The sequence below is a fragment of the Mauremys mutica genome, chromosome 2 (assembly GCF_020497125.1).
Source record: "Mauremys mutica isolate MM-2020 ecotype Southern chromosome 2, ASM2049712v1, whole genome shotgun sequence".
Classification (NCBI taxonomy): Eukaryota; Metazoa; Chordata; order Testudines; family Geoemydidae; genus Mauremys; species Mauremys mutica.
Window position 1 is genome coordinate 86,920,551 of NC_059073.1, and position 23,152 is coordinate 86,943,702.

At 43.8% G+C, this 23,152-nt stretch overlaps 1 protein-coding gene across 1 annotated transcript in view; it reads left to right on the forward strand.

Annotated features, from left to right (window-relative positions):
• SMCHD1 (structural maintenance of chromosomes flexible hinge domain containing 1) overlaps positions 1-23,152 on the forward strand; it is a 185,267-nt gene that overhangs the window by 32,777 nt on the left and 129,338 nt on the right. Inside the window, exons 9-15 of the mRNA XM_045005127.1 lie at positions 5,135-5,228; positions 5,457-5,667; positions 6,930-7,047; positions 7,134-7,317; positions 10,246-10,443; positions 11,686-11,799; positions 22,877-22,983. Of these exons, the coding sequence (XP_044861062.1) occupies positions 5,135-5,228; positions 5,457-5,667; positions 6,930-7,047; positions 7,134-7,317; positions 10,246-10,443; positions 11,686-11,799; positions 22,877-22,983 (1,026 nt within the window). The remainder of the gene's footprint in view (positions 1-5,134; positions 5,229-5,456; positions 5,668-6,929; positions 7,048-7,133; positions 7,318-10,245; positions 10,444-11,685; positions 11,800-22,876; positions 22,984-23,152) is intronic.

Consider the following 23,152-nt stretch of genomic DNA (forward strand, 5'->3'; position numbering starts at 1 on the left):
TCCACAAGGCGCCGGAGCGTGTCCGTTTGCTCCCTCATTAGGCCAAGCAGCGTTTGAGTCGCCTGCTGGTCTTCCTGCCGCCACCTGTCCTCCCGTTCGCTGTGTGAGCGCTGCTGCTGAGAGAGGGTCTCCCTCCACTGGCTCTGCTGGGTGCCTCGGCTCTGGAGCAGGCCATCAGTTCAGCGAACATCTCGTCCCAAGTCTTGTTCTTTCGCCGCCTAATCTGCGCCAGCCTCTGTGAGGGGGATGCCGGGGCAGGTCGTGAAACAGACGCAGCTGTGTGATGGGAAAAAGGAAGTGATTTCCTTGCAAAGATGCATGTTTGCGAACACTGAACACAGTGTAGTCTGTTTCTGTGAACAAGACCATACACGGCACCTATCTCATGCGCTCTCAGGACAAGTTCGAATTTTCGGCATTCGCTTTCATTGCCTGGGGTCTTGCACTGGAGATCAGACAAGCGGGGCAGGACAGCAGAATCCGTGTAGCAGCCAGGCCTGGTAAGCCGTAAACTTTAGGCTGCTTAAAAGTTAATATATAGCAGTGCCCTCCTGCTGCAGGCAATCTGGAAAGCATAAACTCTGACCCTGTTCCACCCCCTCGCGGCTGTCCCCGGGAAAGATCCCTGTATGCTTCCCCTCTGCAGCCTCCACCACATGGCTGTTAAACGACGCTTATTGTTATGCAAAGGAAAAGTGAAGCATTCCCAATAGTAACATTACACTAATTCCCCTAATTAGATGCAGCAGTCGCCGAGCGAGATCACCCTGAGGTGGGTCACTAAGACAGACAGAGAGAGCATGCTGCGTGAAACCCTGCACAGACTAGGGCCCTATGCTGCCATGCTCGTCGAGGCAATGCTCCCACTGTACGTGAGGATAGCCTGGCGCGGAAGAGTGTGCTTCCACGGAGCACCCAATAAGGCACCTCTCCCCAGGAACCTCCTGCGGAGGCTTTTCGAGTACCTCTACGAGAGCTTCGTGGAGCTCTCCCAAGAGGATTTCTGTTCTATCCCCATATGCATTGACCTTCTTTTCATATAGTTTTTATTCCTGTTTTTTAAAAAATAAATGTTTACATGTTTATAGCACTTACCGACTGATCCTTCCCCTGATTCAGAGTCCGGGTTAACGGCCGGGGAGGGTTGGTAGGGGATCTCTGTGAGGCTGATGAAGAGATCCTGGCTGTCGGGGAAAGCAGTATTGTAAGCGCTGTCGCCTGCCTCATCCTCCACAAACCCTTCCTCATCTTCCCCATCCGTGAACATCGCCGAGAAACTGCCCGTCGACACTATCCCATCCTCAGAGTCCACGGTCACTGGTGGGGCAGTGGTGGCAGACCCACCGAGAATGGCATGCAGTGCCTCGTAGAAGCGGCATGTCTGGGGCTGGGCTCCAGAGCATCTGTTTGCCGCTTTGATTTTTTGGTAGCCTTGTCTCAGGTCCTTGATTTTCACGCGGCACTGCGTTGCATCCCGGCTGTATCCTCTGAGTGCCATGGCTTTGGAGACCTTCTCGTAGGTCTTTGCATTCCGTTTTTTGGAGTGCAGCTCCGAAAGCACAGACTCATCGCCCCACACAGCGATCAGATCCAAGACTTCCCGGTCAGTCCATGCTGGGGCCCTCTTTCTACTCTGAGATTGCATGGACCCCTCTGCTGGAGAGCTCTGCATCGTTGCCGGTGCTGCTGAGCTCGCCCCGATGTCCAACCAGGAATTGAGATTCAAACTGGCCAGACAGGAAAAGGAATTCAAATTTTCCGGGGCTTTTCCTGTATGGCTGATCAGAACATCTGAGCTCGGACTGCTGTCCAGAGCGTCAACACAGTGGTGCACTGTGGGATAGCTCCCGGAGCTACTAAGGTCGATTTCCGTCCACACATAGGCTAACTCGACATAGCCATGTCGAATTTAGCGCTACTCCCCTCGTCGGGGAGGAGTACCGAATTCGAACTAAAGAGCCCTCTAGGTCGAACTAATTAGCTTCCTGGTGTGGACGGTTGCACGGTTAAATTGAATTAACGCTGCTAAATTCGACAAACTCCTAGTGTAGACCAGGCCTTAGAGGTATGTTCCACTGGTTTTGGTCCTCTATCCACAGTGAGAGAAGATGCTCTGTGTTTTCAGCAAACTACTACTTGATCGAATTATTGTAGTAGTACTAAGCAGTGTTGCACACCGAGCACTAGCCCTGATCTTTTTGGCATTATTCCGAATTGTTCTCTCACTGGTCGGAGTAAGACCTAGAGCGATGCCAATGTCTACTGCATGCTCACCTGCATCAAAATGCTTTAAAATGTCTAATTTAGTACCCAAACTAATGGGTTTCCTGGTTTTCTTGCTGCTAGTGGTACTGCTACTGCTAGGCACTCCACTGTCACTTGCTGGACGTATTTGACTCATGATGCTGTGGGTGATGATCCTCCAGACGTGCATGCATGTGCTACTCTTCACTCCCTTCAGCTTGGAGTGGTTGGAGTTGTGCGGCATCAATCAACTATTGCAAGGGAAAGAATTTGGAAAACCTATGTCATTCTCCATGGTAATCTGCCCTCCTACTTGAAGCCCTTTGGGTTTAGGCTAGGACTAATTATGGAGGTTCTTACTTTCTTGCAGGTTCTTACTTTCACAGGAGCCCTGCTGGAGGACCAAAGGCCTCTCTTTTAGGGTGCCCTGGAAAACTGGCTCCGCCGTATCTCCCCTAGTAACCATGCACTCAATACCTAAACAGCATTGCAGCCAATGTAGTAAGAGGAGGAAAATAACATTTGCTGCAGGGCTGTGCCCCCTCTCTGCTGTGTGCATGTGGGGGCAGAGAGATGCAGCTGGCATTAAAGTGAATGGCAAAGCTCCTGTGGATTTCACAGATTTTCATGGGAGCAGGGCCAGGTTCTGTACATCTCTACACCACTTCTCCCCCTTGCTACAGTGAAGCAGGCGCTGGAACTCTCTATTCCTGTAACTTGCTTTGGGCGGGCTGCCTCCCCCTGTGTTCTTACCTCCCTCCAGCAAAAGGGGTTGGGAGGGGGACAAATTAAAACATTGTTTATTCTGTCGGACAGCAAAGCAGTGCCTCTGCTGTGCACCACCCACAGCTGCTTTGCAGGCAGCTGGTGGCCTTGCCAGCACTTGGTGTAGAGCCCTATTCCTGAGCAGGGCTGTTGGGCCATAAAGCAACAGTGAATTGTGGGAGGAGGGGATAGTGTGTACGTGCTGTGTGTTTACAAACATACTGTACGTACAGTACAGTGCTATAGTTGGGATGTGCCCCCTCCTTACCCCACCCAGGCACAGCCCACTGGCACTGCAGGCAATGAGGCAGGCAAGTAGGCTAGGAGAAGCACATTGTGCAGCAGCAACTGGAGCTTCCTCTCCTGTGCAAGCACCAGGGGCAGGGGGCTCAACCCTCAGCCCGCTCACTCCACCCCTTCCTCCAAGCCCCCAGACTTAACCCACATTTTCTCCCCCCCCACCTCCTCCCCCTTTACTCCGCACGCCGCGTCCTCACCCCCCCCCCCCCACCTCCTGCCCGTGGCAATCAGCTGGTTTGCGGCGTTCAGGAGGCTGGGGAGGGTGGGGGAGCCTGCATGCTGTGTCCTCGCTCCTCCCTCCTGCTTCCTGAATGCTGCAAACCAGCTGATTGCCGCAGGCAGGGGGAGCAGGGGGAAGGCGCTGATCTGCAGGGTACGCTGGTGGGCAGGAGGTGCTGGGGGGGGGCATAGGGGAGCTGATGGGGGAGCTTCCAGCTGTGGACAAAGCAGGCAGTCAAACGACATTATAGCAGAGCATTGCACAACTTTAAACGAGCATGTTCTGTAACGGAGCAGGGACATAAGATCGAAACAACATTAGGCAAAAGGACATTTAATTGGGGAGTTACTGTACACTTAACTGGTATCATATAAACTACAAACTATACTCCTGTTCCACTCTGTTATGAAGAAGTGTAAAACTTTTCAAATCTACAAACTCCCTCAGTGTATGAATCTTCATTGAACGTTACAAGGAAAAATCTTTTTGTAATTTTCTAAATCTGCTAAATTGCAGAATCAGGGCTTATGAGTTTAATTTTATACACACAAGTAGTCCCATTGACTTAAATATTCCAGTAATTTTCCATAACTAACTAACTAACTTTAGTTGCTAAGTTACTAACTTTTTCTTTCATCTGAAGAAGTGGGTATTCACCCACGAAAGCTCATGCTGCAAAACGTCTGTTAGTCTATAAGGTGCCACAGGACTCTTTGCTGCTTCTAACTAACTTTAGGCTTTATTGAGAGTACTCGTGGCTAAATTAGGCATGTATATGAGTAGCCTTGCTGAAGCCTAAAGGGTTGGGTAATTATTAAAATATTGAAGTCAGTGGAACAGTTTACATGTGTTATTAGTGTTCACAGGATTTGGGATTCAGAGTATACAATATAGCATATGTAGATTCTCAAGACTTCTGAAAACTGGGTTATATACCTTTAGAGAACGAGAATTATACAAGATAATTTCTCTAATGCATCATTGCATGCACACCTAGCTATTCATACTGTAGTAAAATGAAAGAAAGCATAAGGATTATTTGTGACATTCTAATTATTGTGTAGATAACTTGGCACCATTACAAAACTGATCATCAGAATAAATAAAAATACCTTGCTCTTATACACCACTTTTCATCTGTAGATTTCAAAATGCTTTACAGTAGTTTTATTATTGTACCTTACTATAAAGGAAACTGTCATCAAAATAATACATATCACCATAGTCACTTATTGCCTTGCAAAGGTATCTAAATATTTCCAAATCTTTCCTCTAATGCAAGTATTTCACCTATTCTGATAAGTCTGAGAGTAGATATCTAAGTACCCTGGCCTTTTCACTTGGTGAAAGAAAAATAATGTACCTTTAAATGCAGCTAACATAGCTTGGCTAGTCATTTCACCATGTGGTTTTAATGCTGTTGAATTTGGATATCCAACAATGCCAAGAACTAGTTAAATTTAAATTAAAAAAAACCCCACACCTCTTTAATATAAAAACACTTATGAATATATTTAGGCTTTGTACATTTTGCACTTTAGATTGCTTTAGTTTTTCCTGTGTGTGTTTTGGTTTAGTTAAAAATAATTTTTTTAATAACTTCAGACATATCTATCATTACTATATCCATGGACCAAAAGGAAATGAAACTAATGCTACATTGAAAGAAGCTGGACCTTTCAACAACATTGATATTGAGGTGGGATATATATGGTAACGTATTATATGTCATTAATACATTGCTGTAATTATATTTACTGTTAATTGCTCTGAAATACTGCAGTGTTTGAAAGATGTGTGTGATTTCATGGAAAACTGAGACATTTAATGATTAATTTAAAAAATGTAGTTAATCAGTTGACATTTTGTGTTGACGGTAGTTTGTTGATGACAGGAAAAAATTACACTTGTTTTGTTTTTCTTTTAGATTTTGATGTTTGAAAAAGGAAAGGTACCTAGGATGGTCAACCTTAGAGAGATCAAAGATGACATGCAGACATTATATATAAATTCTGCGGCAGATAGCTTTGAGTTTAAGTCACATGTTGAAGGAGAAGGTATAGTGGAGGGCATCATCCGCTACCATCCTTTCTTATATGATAAAGAAACATATCCTGATGATCCATGCTTTCCATCACGTAAGTCAGTTAAATCTAACTAGTTTTAAATTTCACCATTTTGGGGACAGTTTTATATATATATAATCCTACATTTTGTCAACATGCTACATGCATATTTCGAGTTCTCATCATTGGTAGAATCTGCTTAAAAAGACTCAAGAACATACTTTCTGAAGCAAATACGGATCTCCAAATTTTGAGAAACTCCTCATCCATTTTTTATGGCAAATTTCCATCTTGAGCTATCTCACAATTCTTTGTACTGATATGAATTAGAAACTGAGTGGTGAAAACATATGATGGGGGAGCAGTTTAAACCAAGTTGAGATTTAATCCTGTTTTTCAAGTTAAGTTTTACAATTTCAGTTTTAGGGTGAACTAAATCAGGGTTTCTCAAACAGGGGTCGCCGCTTGTATAGGGAAAGCCCCTGATGGGCCGCACCGGTGTGTTTACCTTCCCTGTCCGCAGGTCCGGGCGATCGCAGCTCCCACTGGCCGCGGATTGCTGCTCCGGGCCAATGGGAGCTGCTGGAAGCATCGCGGGCTGAGAGACTTACTGGCTGCCGCTTCCAGCAGTTCCCATTGGCCCAGAGCAGCAATCTGCGGCCAGTGGGAGCTGCGATCGGCCGGACCTGCGGGCGTGGCAGGTAAACACACCAGCCCAGCCTGCCGGGGCTTTCCCTACACACGCGGTGACCCCTGTTTGAGAAACTTGGAACTAAATTATGAAAGTTGTGTACATACATAATACTTGTGCTCCCTTAGGCTTCATTTCTGTGAGAAGTAGATTTTTTGGGCTAAACTCATGTACGCCTAAGGAAGGCTGTACATGACAGTTTTGCTGTCAACTGGCTGGATATCTGTACTGCTGGAAGCTGTAGGAATAACTAGGGTGTAAGAGATACAAAATTAGATTTTGTTTCTAGTGTTAAAACGATTGCCTCTGAAACTGGGTCTGAATGTAGGTGTGAGTCTGTGGAGGAGATAATTGTTTTGGATATTCAAGATAAGATGATCTGATTCAACAAAAGGATGCTTTTGTTCCCTGGTAAATGCCATTTAGTGTAAGAAAGGAATTTTAACCTGGGGAAAGAAAAGGCATATGATAAACAGAATTACTGGTAATTATTTTTTTCCCTCTGTGGTATATAACTACTAAATAAATAGTTTCACTGTACACAGAATGTATGTGTAATTTAACAAACAAGGTAAACGTTGCAATATATTCCTATTTTGGCTCTTGTTTTATTATGGTAACTCTGGTGTTCCTTTAAATCTAGGATTAAAAGATGACGACGATGATGACTGCTTTGTGGTAGAAAAAGGGGCCAGGGGAAAAAGGCCTATTTTTGAATGTTTTTGGAATGGAAGGTTAATACCATACACAAGTGTAGAAGAGTAAGAAATTTCCAGGTCTACAATTTAAACATTTTACTGCTTTTCAAAAAATGAAGTTTCTAATTATTTTACCTTTTTGTTTTAAGCTTTGATTGGTGTGCTCCTCCCAAGAAGAGGGGACTTGCACCAATTGAATGCTACAATCGAATTTCTGGCACATTATTTACCAACGATAAGTTTCAGGTCAGCACAAACAAGCTTACTTTCATGGACCTGGAACTGAAGTTAAAAGACAAAAACACTCTTTTTACAAGGGTCTTCAATGGACAGGTGATGCTTTTAATCTTTAATTTGTACTTCTGCTTGCCACAATTCAATGAATGTGATTTAGGAAGTGCTCATTTGTCCATATTACTAAATTTTTGCACTGTTTCCGGTGACAGGTCACTGTGGAAACTTGCATAGAACTTTGCAGTAGTAATCCATGTCAGTATTAATAGCCCTTAAAGTTGAGCATGTTTAAAACTGAAAAATGAGCACAAACCTTGGGGTTTTTTTTAGGGCTGTCGATTAATCACAGTTAACTCATGCGATTAACTCAAAAAAACACAACAGAATACCAATTATAATTTATTAAATATTTTTGGATGTTTTTCTACATTTTCAAATATATTGATTTCAATTACAACACAGAATACAAAGTGTACAGTGCTCATTTTATATTCCTTTTTATTACAAATATTTGCACTGTAAAAATGACAAACAAAAGAGCATTTTTCAATTCACCTAATACAAGTACTGTAGTGCAAGCTCTTTATTGTAAAAGTGCAACTTACAAATGTAGATTGATTTTTTTTGTTACAAAACTGCACTCCATAACAAAACAATGTAAAACTTTAGCACCTACAAGTCCACTCAGTCCTACTTCTTGTTCAGCCAATCGCTAAGAGAAACAAGTTTGTTTACATTTACGGGAGATAATGCTGCCCACTTTTTATTTACAATGTCACCTGAAAGTGAGAACAGGCGTTCTAAAGATAGCTACAGCACTCGACCCAAAGTGTAAGAATCTGAAGTGCCTTCCAAAATCTGAGAGAGGTGCGGTGTGGTGCATGCTTTCAGAAGTCTTAAAAGAGCAACACTGTGATGCAGAAACTACAGAACACAAACCACCAAAAAAGAAAATCAACCTTCTGTTGGTGGCATCTGACTCAGATGATGAAAATGAACGTGCATTGGTCCGCACTACTTTGGATCGTTATCAAGCAGAATCCGTCATCAGCATGGACGCATGTCTGAATGGTGGTTGAAGCATGAAGGGACATATGCATCTTTAGCACATTTGCACGTAAATATCTTGCGACGCCAGCTGCTACAATGCCATGCAAACGCCTGTTCTCACGTTTTCAGGTGACATAAACAAGAAGCAGGCAGCATTATCTTCTGCAAATGTAAATAAACTTATTTGTCTGAGCGATTGGCTGAACAAGAAGTAGGACTGATTGGACTTGTAGGCCTTAAAGTTTTACATTGTTTTATTTTTGAATGCAGTTATTTTTTGTACATAATTCTACATTTGTAAGTTCAACTTTCATGATAAAGAGATTGCACTATGGTATTTGTATTAGGTGAACTGAAAAATATTATTTTGTTTTTTTACAGTGCAAATATTTGTAATAAAATATAAAGTGAGCACTGTATACTGTATTGTTGTAATTTAAATCAATGTTTAAAATGTAGAAAAACATGCAAAAATATTTAAATAAATGGTATTCTATTGTTTGAGTGCAATTAATCGTGCACTTAATTGCAGTTAATTTTTTTAATCGTGATTAATTGTGACTACTTTTTTAATAGCTTAGCAGCCCTAGTGGTTTTTTTGTTTTGAAGAAGAAAAAAGTGATTTTTATGTCTTCTGCTAAACCTAGTTTTTATTGTATGGATGTAACTAGGTATACAGTGAGGGAAAGACTTTTTCCCTTAAGAAGATAACCTCTTATTTGTAGTAAGCAACATTTTGAAAATTAACTCAATACATCAGTAAGTAAAGCTATTTTAGGAATTTACTGGGTTAAGATAAGTCTTACTAAGGGCTTGGCTACACTTGAAAGTTGCAGCGCTGGGAGTTACAGCGCTGGTCGTGCAGCTGTGCAGGGCCAGCGCTGGTGTGTGGCCACACTCACAGCTACCAGCGCTGGTGTGTGGCCACATTTGCAGCATTTACAGCGCTGTTGGGAGTGCTGCATTATGGGCAGCTATCCCAGCATTCAAGTGGCAACAACATGCTTTTCAAAAGATGGGGGTGGAGGGTGGTGTACTGTGACAGGGAGCGGGGAAGATAGAGAGAGTGGATTTTTGGAGCCAACACTGTGTGTTAGCTTCCCTGGATTGAAAAATCACAAAATGTTCGCGAACCCTTAGTCTTAATTGCAAACGGCCTGCATCCAACGCTGTTTCTCTGTCAAGCAAACTGCTTGCCTCTCATTTGATCGTTCACAGCCAGGTACAGATAGCTCCTGTTTGCTGTGATCAGTGTTTGTTTTTTAGATAAGCAGTTCAACGGAGCTCCGATTGGAGTTCACAACAAAACAAAGAGAGGCTGCATAACAAAACAAAGGAAGTAATTTAGTTAAAAGCATTCTGGGATATCTCCTTATTCCCTGGAGGCCAATAAAAGCGCTGGTGTGTGTCCACACTTGATGAGGAGCGCTGGATCACCAGCGCTGCAATCGCTACACCCCAACCTGACCAGGTGTATAGCCAGCGCTGCAGCCAGGGAGTTGCAGCGCTGGATGTGCCTTGCAGGTGTGGACGGTTACTAATTGCAGCACTGGAAAGCCTCTACCAGCGCTGCAACTTGCAAGTGTAGCCAAGCCCTTAGAATGCGATATTTTTAAAGAGTGTTGAAAAACTAACTTTTGACTACAGTATCACTGAGAACAACCATTAATTTTAAAAGCAGCAAAGAGTCCTGTGGCACCTTATAGACTAACAGACGTATTGGAGCATGAGCTTTTCGTGGGTGAATACCCACTTTGTCGGATGATATGCATCCGACAAAGTGGGTCATCCGACGAAGCGGGTATTCACCCACGAAAGCTCATGCTCCAATATGTCTGTTAGTGCCACAGGACTCTTTGCTGCTTTTACAGATCCAGACTGACACGGCTACCCCTCTGATCATTAACTTTAAGTCGTTATTGACATTTATGAATCTCAGACTTACGTTTTGTATGCATCTACTAATACTCTTTACAGGAGCAGCGAATGAAAATTGACAGAGAATTTGCTTTGTGGCTCAAAGACTGCCATGAGAAATATGACAAACAGATAAAATTCACACTATTTAAAGAAATAATTACACGTACTGACTTGACCTCCAAAAGAATGCAAAGTCCTTGGGCTACATATTCTGCAATAGAGTGGGATGGGAAAACGTACAGAACTGGACAGTTGGTAAGTTAATTGCTTGATAAAATTGGCACTGTTTAAAGTTAAAAATTGATATACGTTATGTAGAATATTTACAGTATATAAGGTAAGTATGATACTAGTTAGATCAACAGATAATTTTCTATACAAAAATTACATTAAAAAAAGTTAAGATTCCAAAGTCAAGATCTAAAAAGTTAAATATCAGAATTAAGTTTGTCTGTTCTTCCCTGGCTCCTTCTTTGTCTCCTGCAGAGTTTAGAAGTAATCTTCAGTGGTCCTGTTTCTCCTTAACTTTGCAACCTACAGAAACTTTACAAATATACAGTTTGTGTTTACTTTGTAAAGTGCATATCACTACAAACTTGTCTTCACCGGGGGTGTGTAACTTTTAGTGCACATTCGTATGTTGCACACTCATTGGCTGTGTGGCCCTTGCTGGAGTGCATTGAAGTAGTCCTGTTTGGGACTGCGCTAATGTAATGTAACTACCTTTTAGTTCACGACAGTGGCAGTTAACCATGTGAATCAGTTCACACCTCGTGGTCCACACTGTGGCACAGTGTAGACAAGTCCTTAATCTCTTTTCTGAAACTAGGAGTTCTTTGTTATAAGACAACAAAATTATTAGAAAAGAATAAAATTAGCCCATTTTCTTCAGTTATAGTTCATGTGCAAGATTTCAAATAAACTTAACTGTGAAAAATATGAAGGTAGTAACAAGCTGCCTTAGTTTGACACATGTTAATGTCAAATCAGATTAATTTTTTTAATATCCTGTAACTCAATTTGACCAGTTTACTTCATGCATTACAGAAAAATTCTCCATTAGCCTTTAGAATAAACCTGGAAATTTTTAGTCCACACCATTTCTTTTAGCCTGAATTACAAGATGTATATACAATAAGTCTTATAATGGAACCTGATTACAACCTTAACTATGGACGGACTGTATCATCCTGTGATTTATCTGGGGAGGAGCTCTGAGAGAAAGTTCCTGGCTGAATATGACAGAGGCCACACTAATTTAAAGCAGGGAGTTTGGGTTTTAAGGAAAGCGTCTCCACTGCAAACTAAAACCTGGGTAAGGAATGTCTAACTTCAGAAAGGTTTATTGTTTGATTTTATACATGAAAGCAGAATAATTGCAAGGTGGCTGATGCACAAATGTCATTTTTAATGTGTAACTTCTGTTGAACCACATGTGTCAGGAACTCATCCATGTTAAGGTTTATGATAATTATTGAGCTGTCTTTTCTCTTTTAGGTGAAAACAATTAAAACTCTTCCAATATTTTATGGAAGTATCTTGAAATTTTTTCTATATGGAGATCATGATGGGGATGTGTATGCTACAGGAGGAGAGGTTCAACTTGCTCTGGTAAGTAAGCTATAAAGCAAATCGTACAAACTCTGAAACTTACTCCATTTTGAAACTCTTTATTTGATCCTGAGATTAGATTTTTTTAACCTTTTTCTCTATCTAAAAACTTAAGATTCAGTCATGCTAGATTGTTTAACAAACCTCCAAAAAAAAAAAAAAAGGCAGTTCAGAGTTTTAGTATAAATCTCCATAGTTCACATTATGGAGGTGTGTTCATTGAAATGGTCTAGTTTAATTTAAATTTGATTTGGCAGTGCAGTATCACAGTTGGCACTTAGCACAGTTGCTGCGTTTTGTGTGTTTAAATTCTGCTGCCCCATGTCAACCACAAATACACATGTATATTATAATCATGCTGTGTTAGAAATTTTCCATTCTCAACTCTTACCTGATAATTTCCCTTCTGCTAGCAGTCTCTCCCACAGCTCTGACATGTATGGGCTATATATTCTCCTCCTGTCTGAAGATTCTGGAGGCAGTTCAAAGCTTCAGCGCAGCCTATACTAACCATGCTCCCTTCTTCAAGTTGCTGCCAGATCTTCTGCGTTTTGTGACAGCTGCCAAGTGGTGGTTCACTTTGCTCCCTTCCTTTTCTTTTGGATTTATTATTTTGGGCTGTTTTGTGGGCATTTAAATTGTTTTTATTTGTTTTATAGCCTTTTCGCCTCCTCTTGGTCTGGGATTTGAGCAGTTCTGTGGTCACTGCCACCCAGAGCCTCTATTGCAGTGCCTCCCTGCTGAGCTTTTTTGCCCCCTTTCAGGTGTGGCAGAGCAGCCATGCAAGCATTGAGCAAAATCTGAGATGTACTCAGTGTTTGAGGCAGCTTTCTCTGTCTTGGCAGAAGGTAAAAAATGCCCAGCCCGCAATCAGCCAACCCTCTCTTTCTGAGGGCACAGGGCTCTGAGTTGACTGGCATATTGGGTCTCCTACCCTCTCAAATTATCCATGACTTCACTGTGAAAAAGCCAACCAGGAAAGATCGAGCAGAGCAAGAAGAGGTGCTGATGATGAAGAGGACTTTGACCAGCTGACCAAGGGGTTGAGTCCTAGGGCAGCAAAGGACCATAAAGATAAGACCCCTTCCAGGCTACTGGTTCCCCCACAAGTCCTAAAGTGGGTCCTAAATCCCTTAGGAGAGAAGCAGAGTTCCTATACAGCTCCCCTTCCTTGCACCATGAATCAGGGGTTTCTCATGATACTTTGGATAAGTTCTGTGTAAACCAGAGATTCTGGGTCAAAAAGGCAAAAGTAAGTGTCTTTCACAAGACAGTGATTACTATTGTGAATAAACAAGTCGGGTGAAAATCAGGAGTTAAACCCCTTCTTTGCCTTCTCCCCCGAGACAGTGTTTGTGGGCGATTATCTCCTTCAGAGGGTCTCTCTCAGTGCTCTGTACCATGGTCACCACCCTCCCCAACCCTACAGCTTGTGTGGAGATTCAGAGAAGCCAGTGCTATGCGTCAGGCAGCAGGTTAACTGAAATTGTGCCCATTTGGCTTTCAACCAAAAGACCCTCACTCTGCCAGGGAAAGGGCTTCAGATTTGAGGCAAAACACGAATGGGAATTGTGCCTTCTGATCATCAGCTACAAATTCTTTCTTTGCCTTGGAAAAGGTCTTGCTTTTTCCCTCCCTCACTCCCAGGCTGTCTCCACATAGAGCCTTGTGCATCTCAGGCAATCTGTGACCAGAACAGAAGTGCTTGAGAATTCCACTCCCCATGAAGCTTGTACCTTCATGGGATTACAGAGGGGTGGGTGAGAAATCCCTTTCCATGTTCAAAATAGCCCTGATGTCCTGACTAAAGCTCCAAGTGGTACTAGGTGGCTTCTACCATACTTACTTGCAGGAGCAGTCAGGCAGCCTTTCAGGTCCTGGAGGCAGCTAACAAGCCTTTTTCACAATTTACTTATGTGTACCAGTAGCCCACTTCTGTTGTGTGGTCTCCTGACCAAGATGAATTATACTATCTCCCTCCTGTAAATAGCCAGGGGAAGAAGTACCACACAAGCAAAACAAAGAAAGAAAGGAAAACAAAAAAACCCTACAGAACTTTTCCAATACAGGATGCCAGTCAATGGCCTGCAAGGAACTTAATATTTAATACAATATCTTTCCTTTCAAGTATTATTAATACATATTTTCCTATTAATGCCTCTTTTGAGGGCATAAGATCCAAATGAGGACACCTGATTAAACTAAAGTGTGTGGGGGTGTGTGTGTGTGTGTAAAAACAAGCCACACCTTCAGAAGAGGACTTCCTTCCAAGACCATAAGAATCATGGTGCAATAATTTCAAAGCCTCAGCTGTAAGTGTTCAAACCAAAGGTTTTTCATATATTTAGTGGGAAAGCTTGTTTCATGATAAACAAGCGTCTCATCTTCTAGTGGTATGATCCTTGCTTGGAGTGAGATGTCTCAGGCCTGGTCTTGGTCAAACCTTTGATGTGATTTGTGATGAGCAATGGATTCTAACATGGTGACTACAAGGATGTCATATTACACCCATGAATAGTTATCACTCATCCTAAATAGATATCTTATGCATGCAGGCTTACAGGTGAGAAGCTATTGGAGGAAACAGAGAAATTACTAGTTGAGACTGCAGAGAAGCTTCAGCCCTCTCTCTGAAATCCAGCACAGCAATTCATTGGTTGCTACCAATACCAAAGATATCCAAGAAAGGATTGTTACCCTGGATGGGAGGGAAAAACCTGGAGTAGAAGCTTCCAAGCAAACCTACATCCGTTTTCCTTCAAACTAACAAAATCCTTAGCTTGATAGACTCTTCTTTCTGATCCACCGTTGGCACTCAGAGTCGTATGTAGCTGATTGTAGTCACAGCAAAGCATGGCTCATAGGCCACAGCATGCAGTCCCACAATCCAGAATCTGGATTGCCTCCAAGCATGTGGCTTTGCAGTAATGCCAGGAAAAGCTCGCTGATTCCCGCAACAACCATAATTCACCTGGGAGTGGACATAGATGCTTCAGTAAGAAAGATATACCCATCACTAGACAGATTCCTGAAGATCCAGGATCTGATATTTCTGCTGGAGAAATGCATGAGGTCAACCATAGCACAGTGTCTATAGCCACTATGCCTTCTGGTCTTGCACATATGTGTCTCTCCATGGGTGAGGTATATCAGATGTCTTCAGGCCTTTCTTCTGAGAGTATGGGACCATTCCTTGTAGCGAATGTAAGACCAGGTTGTTTCTGAGTCAGGTGCTGTAGTTCCAGAGGATGTCCACAGGGGTTTTCCCCATATGCCTTCCAGGCCTGCAGCTTCTCAGACAGCATTCTGAGGGAATGGGGAATGCTCCGAGGACCCAAAATTACCTACCAGATCTGGAGTTTTAGAGAATGGAACCATAGCTGTCAAATGAGAAGCCGTGGCACACCCTAGATATCAAAAGATCACTGAAGACTTATATCAAGCATATGGAATCCATAAGGAGATGGGTCTGTATTCTTCGAGTAGTGTCCCTGCGAGTTCTCCACTTTGGATGTTGGTGTGTCCCTGCGCCGCAGATCAGAGATTTTCAGTAGCAGTGCTCAGTCAGGGCATGCATGAGCAATAGTCATCTCGCGATGCTGTTGGCACCTCATGTAGCGTTCGGACAACCTGACTCATTCAGTTCATTCTCAACCGTCCTTGGCTGCAGATAGAGCTCAGTGCCAGTACTGCCTCTTTGTTTTTCTCTCTATAGAAAGTTAGATTAGCAGTAGCGTAGTAAGTCTAGTTTACTTAGTTATTGTTTTTTTAAAAAAAAATGTATAGGTATTTTCTTTTAATTGTTATTTTTCCCACTCTTTCCCCGTTGGGAAATTTTAACATCCACAATGCCCAGCTTGCCTGGGTTTAAACTGTGACTTTTGTCATGAGGCGATGCCCCTCTTAGATGTCCACTTGTCTGTTGTTTGGGGGAGACCCATATCCCTCAAAAATGTGCCCATTTCTCCAGGGCCGGTGCAAGGATGTTTCGCACCCTAGGTGAAACTTCCACCTTGCACCCCCCGCCACACTGAGGCGCCCCCCATGCGGTAGCTCTCCACCCTGAGGCACCCCCCCGCCCCAACTCACCCCTGCTCCGTGCACGAGCACCCTGAGCACACCGTCGCTGCTTCACTTCTCCCGCCTCCCAGGCTTGCGGCGCCTAAGCTGATTGGCGCTGCAAGCTTGGGAGGCGGGAGAAGTGAAGCAGCTCACCCCTGCCCCGTCGCCTCCCCGAGCATGCCGTGGCTGCTTCACTTCTCTTGCCTCCCAGGCTTGCGAAGCCAATCAGCTTAGGCGCCACAAGCCTGGGAGGCGGGAGAAGTGAAGCAGCCACGGCGTGCTCGGGGAGGAGGCGGGGCAGAGGTGAGCTGGGGCGAGGAGTTCCCCTGTGTGCCCCCCTCCCTTACTTGCTGCAGGCAGCCCTCACCGAGCTCTCCTGCCCCAGCTCCCTCCGCCTAAATGCCGGCGGCGACCGAAGAAAATGGCGCCCCCCAAATCCCAGTGGCCTAGGCGACTGCCTAGGTCGCCTAAATGGTTGCACCAGCCCTGCATTTCTCCAACCTTAAAGCCAGGGCAAGGCATGATAGAGATCCCCGCTTCAAGATGATTTTGATGGAAAGTCCCTTCAGCTTCCTCCTCAGGGACAAAAATTGACATCAACAGATGGTTCCCTGAGCAAAATCTCTGCTAATGGGAGTGCTCGGTCTTCCAAATCATCCAGGAAGCGAGCTGCGAACTCCCCTAATAGGGACACTCAGAGAAAGAAGAGGTCCCTGGCGAGGTCGCCATCCTTGGTGCTGAGCTCGAGTAGAGTGAGCACCTCTGAGGCTTCAAGCACCTTTGGCACCATCCCTCTGTGGACAACTGCTGAGCACCACTGCTCCGGAATGGAGTCGAGAGGCTCCTCCTCCACGGTACTGACCACCCCGGTGCAGGAGTCGGCACTGAGAGTGGTAACAAGGGATCTCCAGGCCAAATAATTGAGTTGTTGTCCACTTCTCCTGCTCCCTAGCCCATCTCCAGTGATGAAGAGAAGAAATTATATGGGAGACACTTCTCCTCCCAACACTCTTCACTCTCGCCAACCTTGCAAGATGCAACAATGGTATGGGCAATCCTGGATGTGTCCAACAATGCCCTTTCCCATGCAAGGGGACCTCTTGGTGGCATATAGGGCTTACCACCGTAGGCCCTCAACCCCAGCCGGAAGGGAAATTCATTCTCCACCTTCCCCAAACAGGGAGACGTCAGAAGCACTGGAGGAGATGAGAAGGAAGACGGTTCGGTTGATGCGGACATTTCCCCAGCCCACAACTCATCGTCCTCCCCTGACAAGGCAGTCTTTTCATTGCCTCTCAGCCAGTTGATGACTTGAAACAATTTCAGGAACTCCTTAAAAGAATAGCCGCCAGCCAAAACATCCCCCTAGAAGAGGTGCAAGAAAACCAACACAAGCTACTGCAAATTTTAGACATCCACTACATCCAAAATCACACTACCAATAAACAATGCCATAATGGAACCAGCAGAGAATATTTGGCAGACCACCACCGCTCCTCCCCCGCCCCCCGTCAACCATACCACCTACTAGCAAAAGAGCTAGTAGGAAGTACTTCATCCCAGCTAAAAGGATGGACTTTTTGTTCTCTCATCAAATCCAAATTCCCTAGTGGTGGAAGCTGCTAATCATCGCAACAAACAACCTCAATTCCAGTCCACTCCACAGGATAAAGAACATAAACAATTAGACCTATTAGACAGAAAAGTATACTTGTTAGCTACACTCCAATTCTGGGTAGCCAGTTATTTTGCCCTTTTAGTCAAGTACAGCTACGACAATTATGGTAAGCTGCAAGAATTTCTTGATGCCTTACTGGAAGAAAAAACATCCCCAGTTCAATGCTGTCTTGAAAGAAGGACAGCAAATTGCAAGGACATCCCTACAGGTCTTGATGGATGTAGCGGACACTGTGGCAAGAACAATGGCAATGGCAGTTGTAATGCGCAGGGCTTCGTGGTTGCAGTCGTCCAGAATCTCCAAAGAGCTCTAACTCAAGGTAGAAGATCTAGCCTTCGACCAGGAGAAACTCTTCTCTGTAAAAACAGATGATCTTCATTCTATGAAGGACTCTAGGGCCACTCTGGGCACCGTAGGCATATACATGCCTCTTAACGAACAACGTCAATACCAGCCATACCAAAAGGGCAGAATTACCTCTTTCCACCGCCCACAACAATGGCAATTCGACCACAACAGAAATAAACATTCACAAAGATGGAGGGCTCCTCAAAGTCAATCCACGTCTTCACAACCATCTACCACCAAGCCACAATTTTGAAGTCTGAACGACCTCCCCTTCAATACAGCGCTACCAGACACTCCAACCCCACCTTTTGGCCATCATCTGCACCTGTTTACCATGCTTGAGCAGGAATAACAATGGACCAATGGGTACTGGTGGTTATGCAATCCCCTTCCTCAGCTTACCCCCCACCTATCTCCTTCCCTGTCCCTCTTCAGAGATCCTTCTCATGAGCACCTCTTACAACAAGAAGTGAACCAAGTTCCAACTCAATACAAATGGAAGGGTTTTTATTCCCATTATTTTCTCATCAAAAAGGAAAATGGCAGATGGAGGCCTATCTAAGATCTTTGGAAACTTAACAAATGTTTGTGGAATCACTGATTCAAAATGGTCACACTCGCCACAGTTATTCCAGCGTTAGACAAGGAGGGACTGGTTTTCATCCCTTGATCTCCAAAATGCTTCATTTCATATTACCGTACACCCAGCACACAGACGATTTTTAAGATTCATAGTAAGGGTCAACCATTACCAATACAGAGTACTACCTTTTGGCCTTTCCACTGTCCCTTGAGTCTTTTCAAAAACCCTCGCTGTAGTGGTGGCCCACTTACGAAGGAGAGGAGTGATGATCTTCCCGTACCTAGATGATTGTCTACTAAAAGGCACAACTTGAGAAGAAGAGACACACATGGTGCAGACAACCATTGAGCTGTTCCAGACATTAAGGTTGCAGATAAATATACTGAAAACTACACTGACTCTGGTGCAACAACTGGAATTCATCGGGGCCTACCTTGGCTCCACACAGGCCAGGGCGCTGATGCCCAGTCACAGATTCATGAAAATAACCAACCTCATCTCAACAGTAATTGGCAGCCTCAAATGTCCACCAGAACCTGCCTACAGCAATTAGGTCACATAGCAGTCATGACATTTGTGGCGAGACACACAAGACTGCATATGCGTTGCTTACAGGGCTGGCTGAGCACTGTGTGCGCTCCCTGCAAACACAGTCTAAACAAAAGAGTGACAGTACCCTCAAATGTCATTACATCACTCAAGTGGTGGACGAAACCAGAAAACGTCTGCATGGGGATTCCTTTCCAACAAGATCCTCCATCACTAATAATCATGACCGACATGTCACTCATAGGCTGGGGCGCTCACTTAGACCAGCACTCCATACAAGGCAAGTGGCCACCGATGGAAACTCAGCTCCACATCAATCTGCTGGAGCTCTGAGCGGTATACAGCGTGTTCATGCATTTCCTACCGATTATATGGAACGAATCAATCTGCATATTGACCAATAACATAGCATGCATGTTCTATATCAATTGCGAAGGAGGAGCTCACTCCCATTCACTTTGCACCAAGGCTCTGAAATTGTGGAACTGGTGCATTCACCACAACATAGCCATCTCGGCATCTTACCTCTGGGGTGTCAGAATATGACAGCAGACACTTCTCCAAGGAACATGAATGGGAAATACACAACAATGTCCTCCAATCGATATTCCAAAAATGGGGCTATCGATCTGTAGACCTGTTTTGTGTCAGCAACAAACCACAAGTGCCCACTTTTCTGCTCCAGGGTGGTACTAGCACCCAAGTCACTAGGGGATGTCTTCTTCATCTCGTGGGAAACATCATTCATATATGCATTCCCACTGATACCTCTAACCTCGCAAGTCATTCACAAGATATGCACCAACAAGGCCCATATCATACTGATTGTTCCAACGTGGCCCAGACAGACTTGATTCCCTTACCTGTTGCACCTAGCAGTGTGCGCTCCAGGAGCTCTTCCCCTGCAGACGGATCTCCTCTCACAGAACGGAGGCTGAACTCTCCACCCAAATCTGGAGAAACTTCACGTCAAAGCAAGGTGACGAATTAGCCTGTTCAGAACGTGTAAAACATATTATTAAATAGCAGGTGATCCACCACTCACAATACCTACCTCCAAAAATGGAAGAGATTCTCACATGGTGCCAACAAAAACAGGTAAAGGCAGTCATGACGCCTCTGCTGGCCATACTGGACTACATACTGGATGTCAAGGAATCAGGCTTATCCATAAGCTTAAAGTACATCTAGCGGCCATTACAGCCTTTCACCACAAGGTGGAGGAAACATCAGTCTTTGCTCACCCAATCACAGATGCTTCCTTACTGGTATACAAAACATGTACCCAGAAGTCTGACAACCTACACCCGCATGGGACTTGAACTTCATACTCCAGTACCTCACCAGAGCACCTTTTCAACCCATAGTGACCTATTCCCTCCTTCATATGTCTATGAAGGTGATGGTTTTTGTAGCGATTACATCAGCTAGACAGGTCAGCGAAATCAGGGCACTGATGGCGGAGCCCCTTACAAAGTGTTCTCTAAAAACAGGATCACTTTAAGACCACATCCAAAATTTTTGCCCAAAGTATTGGGCAAAATCCTTCCATCCAAACCAACCCATATACCTTCCCGCATTTTACCCAAAACTGCATGGGAACTCACAAGAGGCCATCCTACATACACTCAATGTCAGACGAGCCATAGCATTTTACTTAGAAAGAACCAAACCCTTCCGGAAATCCCCAAGACTATTTATTTCCATAACAGAACACTCCAAGGGATATACAGTATCAACCCAGAGACTATCTAAATGGATCTCTACCTGTATCCATCTCTATCGACTGCGTAACAATGAACCCCTACCAGTGATCTGATCCCACTCCTCGTGTTTCATGGCTACATCTAGAGACTTCCCGAACAATGTCCCTCTGATAGACACATGCAGGCCTGTCACATGGGCCTCAGAGCACAGCTTTGCAAAACACTATGCTATCATCCAATCCTGTAGGTCAGATACTATATTAGGCCTTACTGTGCTCTCTGCGTCAACACACACAACTCCGAAGCCCCTACCGTCCACAGTGGGGCACTGCTCTACAGTCACCTAAAGTGGAGCACCCACAGGGACACTACTCAAAGAAGAAGAGGAAGTTACTCATCTTGTGCAGTAATGAGAGTTCTTTCAGATGTGTACCCCTGTGGGTGCTCCACTAACCACCCTCCTCCCCTCTGTTTTGGAGTTCATTCCTCGAGCTCTGTGGTGGAGCAGGAACTGAACAGGTCAGGTCATGCGTGTGCTACATGAGGTGCCAATGGCATCGCGAGACAACTACTACGCACACCGAAAATCTCCAATCTGCTGCACAGGACACACCGACACCTAAAGTAGAGCACCCACCAGGGGACACATCTCGAAGAACCCTCGTTACTACAAAAGGTGAATAACTTCCTCTTTTCCTTTCATTCTGAGGTGCCAACGGCCTAGAGAATCTGTGCTCTCCTTTACTAGATGTATCTGACTATGCATTGCTGAGACATAAAAGCCATTCGGTGCATCTGTTCCAAAAGGAATCAAGGTGCATTCTGTAAGATCTGTAGTAACCTCATCGGCCAAATGAGCTTGCCCTTCCACCCCAGAGATCTGCAGAGCAGCTACTTGATCATTGACTAACACCTTGATTGGATGCTATAAGATGGACTTTCAGTCTCTGCAGAGACCCCCTTTGGCAGGATGGTACTGCAGGCGATGGTCCAGTCATAATCAGGCCATTTGAGTAGTTCAAAAGGGGTGTGTGTGTGTTTTTCCTATTTCTTATGTTCACTTTTGTATCCCTCCCTACTCCTGTTCACTCAGTGTTGCTTCCATAAGCATCAGACTTCTGGAAGACACTAGGCTGCCGAATGGAAAATTTCTTACTTGATAATTCCCGTTCTGCTAGCAATGGGTAAAAAATTTTCCATTCTCATCCCTAGTATAGCATGATTATAATGTATGTGTATTTTAGCACTGAGTCTGTTATTTGTGCACTATAGTTTAAGTGTAAAGTGTGTATATGTAGTTAAGCTGAATACAAATATACAGGAAGACTTTTTAAAATAAAACCAGATAACTTGAAGGGTGTGTTTTGTTTGTTAAAAGTTAATAACCAGCACTCAGTTGATGCCCCTGCATGCAAAAACCTTGAAAGGGCAGTGGAACGCCACAAGATTCCCCTTGTGGAGTTTCTACCTCATCATTTGATTGTTATGTGGAGTAGAATTCCCCACCACCATTGTGAGGAGAGAAGCTTCAAAAAAACCTGTTAGCATGTTATTTACTATAATGTAGCTTTTACAATAAATTCCCTGTGTGGCTTTTTTTCCCCAGCAGGGATAGGGTGAGTTTATGTATAATAGACCTACCCTCTCCCCTTTATGTAGTCAGGGGACAGCTGTGCCTAGTTTATGGGGGGCAATTTGGGTTATACAGTGATCTAAATAAATGCAGATTGAGATGTTTGTTAGCCTATCATGCACTATTGCAAACATAAATTAGAAATCTACAGAATTGTCTGATTAGTGTTTGAAATGCAGTTGGGTTAAAGACTATTTAATATGAAGGAAATTCTGAGAAACTGAGATGTTCATGTTCATTGTGAGCATATGGATGTTCTAAAGGCAACAGCCAATCACAATAGAAATTGTATACTTCAATTATTACATTATTGTATAGTTGTGAGTAACTGTATGGTATCACTGCCCTCAGATGATTTTTTTTTAGCATAATCTAGCATCTACAGGATCACCACATAAACTTATTTAGGATATTGCATTATATCTATGTCTAATTTGCCGATCCCTTTATATAAAGTGATAATTCTACTCTTTGCATGTTACAGCATAGATATTGATAATTGAATTTAATTTATTCAGGAACCTCAAGCATTGTATGATGAAATAAAAATTATTCCAATCTCAAAACTTGACAGAGCAATGTCTGAAAAAGTTGTTAAAAAATACATTGAAGATGAAATGGCAAGGTAAGATCTCTTTTTTGTAATAAAGAGGTTTTACTTGCTAAGACCCTATTCTCTAGGTTTTTGTATTTCTTCCAAAATCATTAAAATCACTAATATGTAGAATGTAGCTCCATTACTCCTGATAATCTCATCAGCTGCTGTAGTAGAAACAAAGATTTCTGAATTGTGA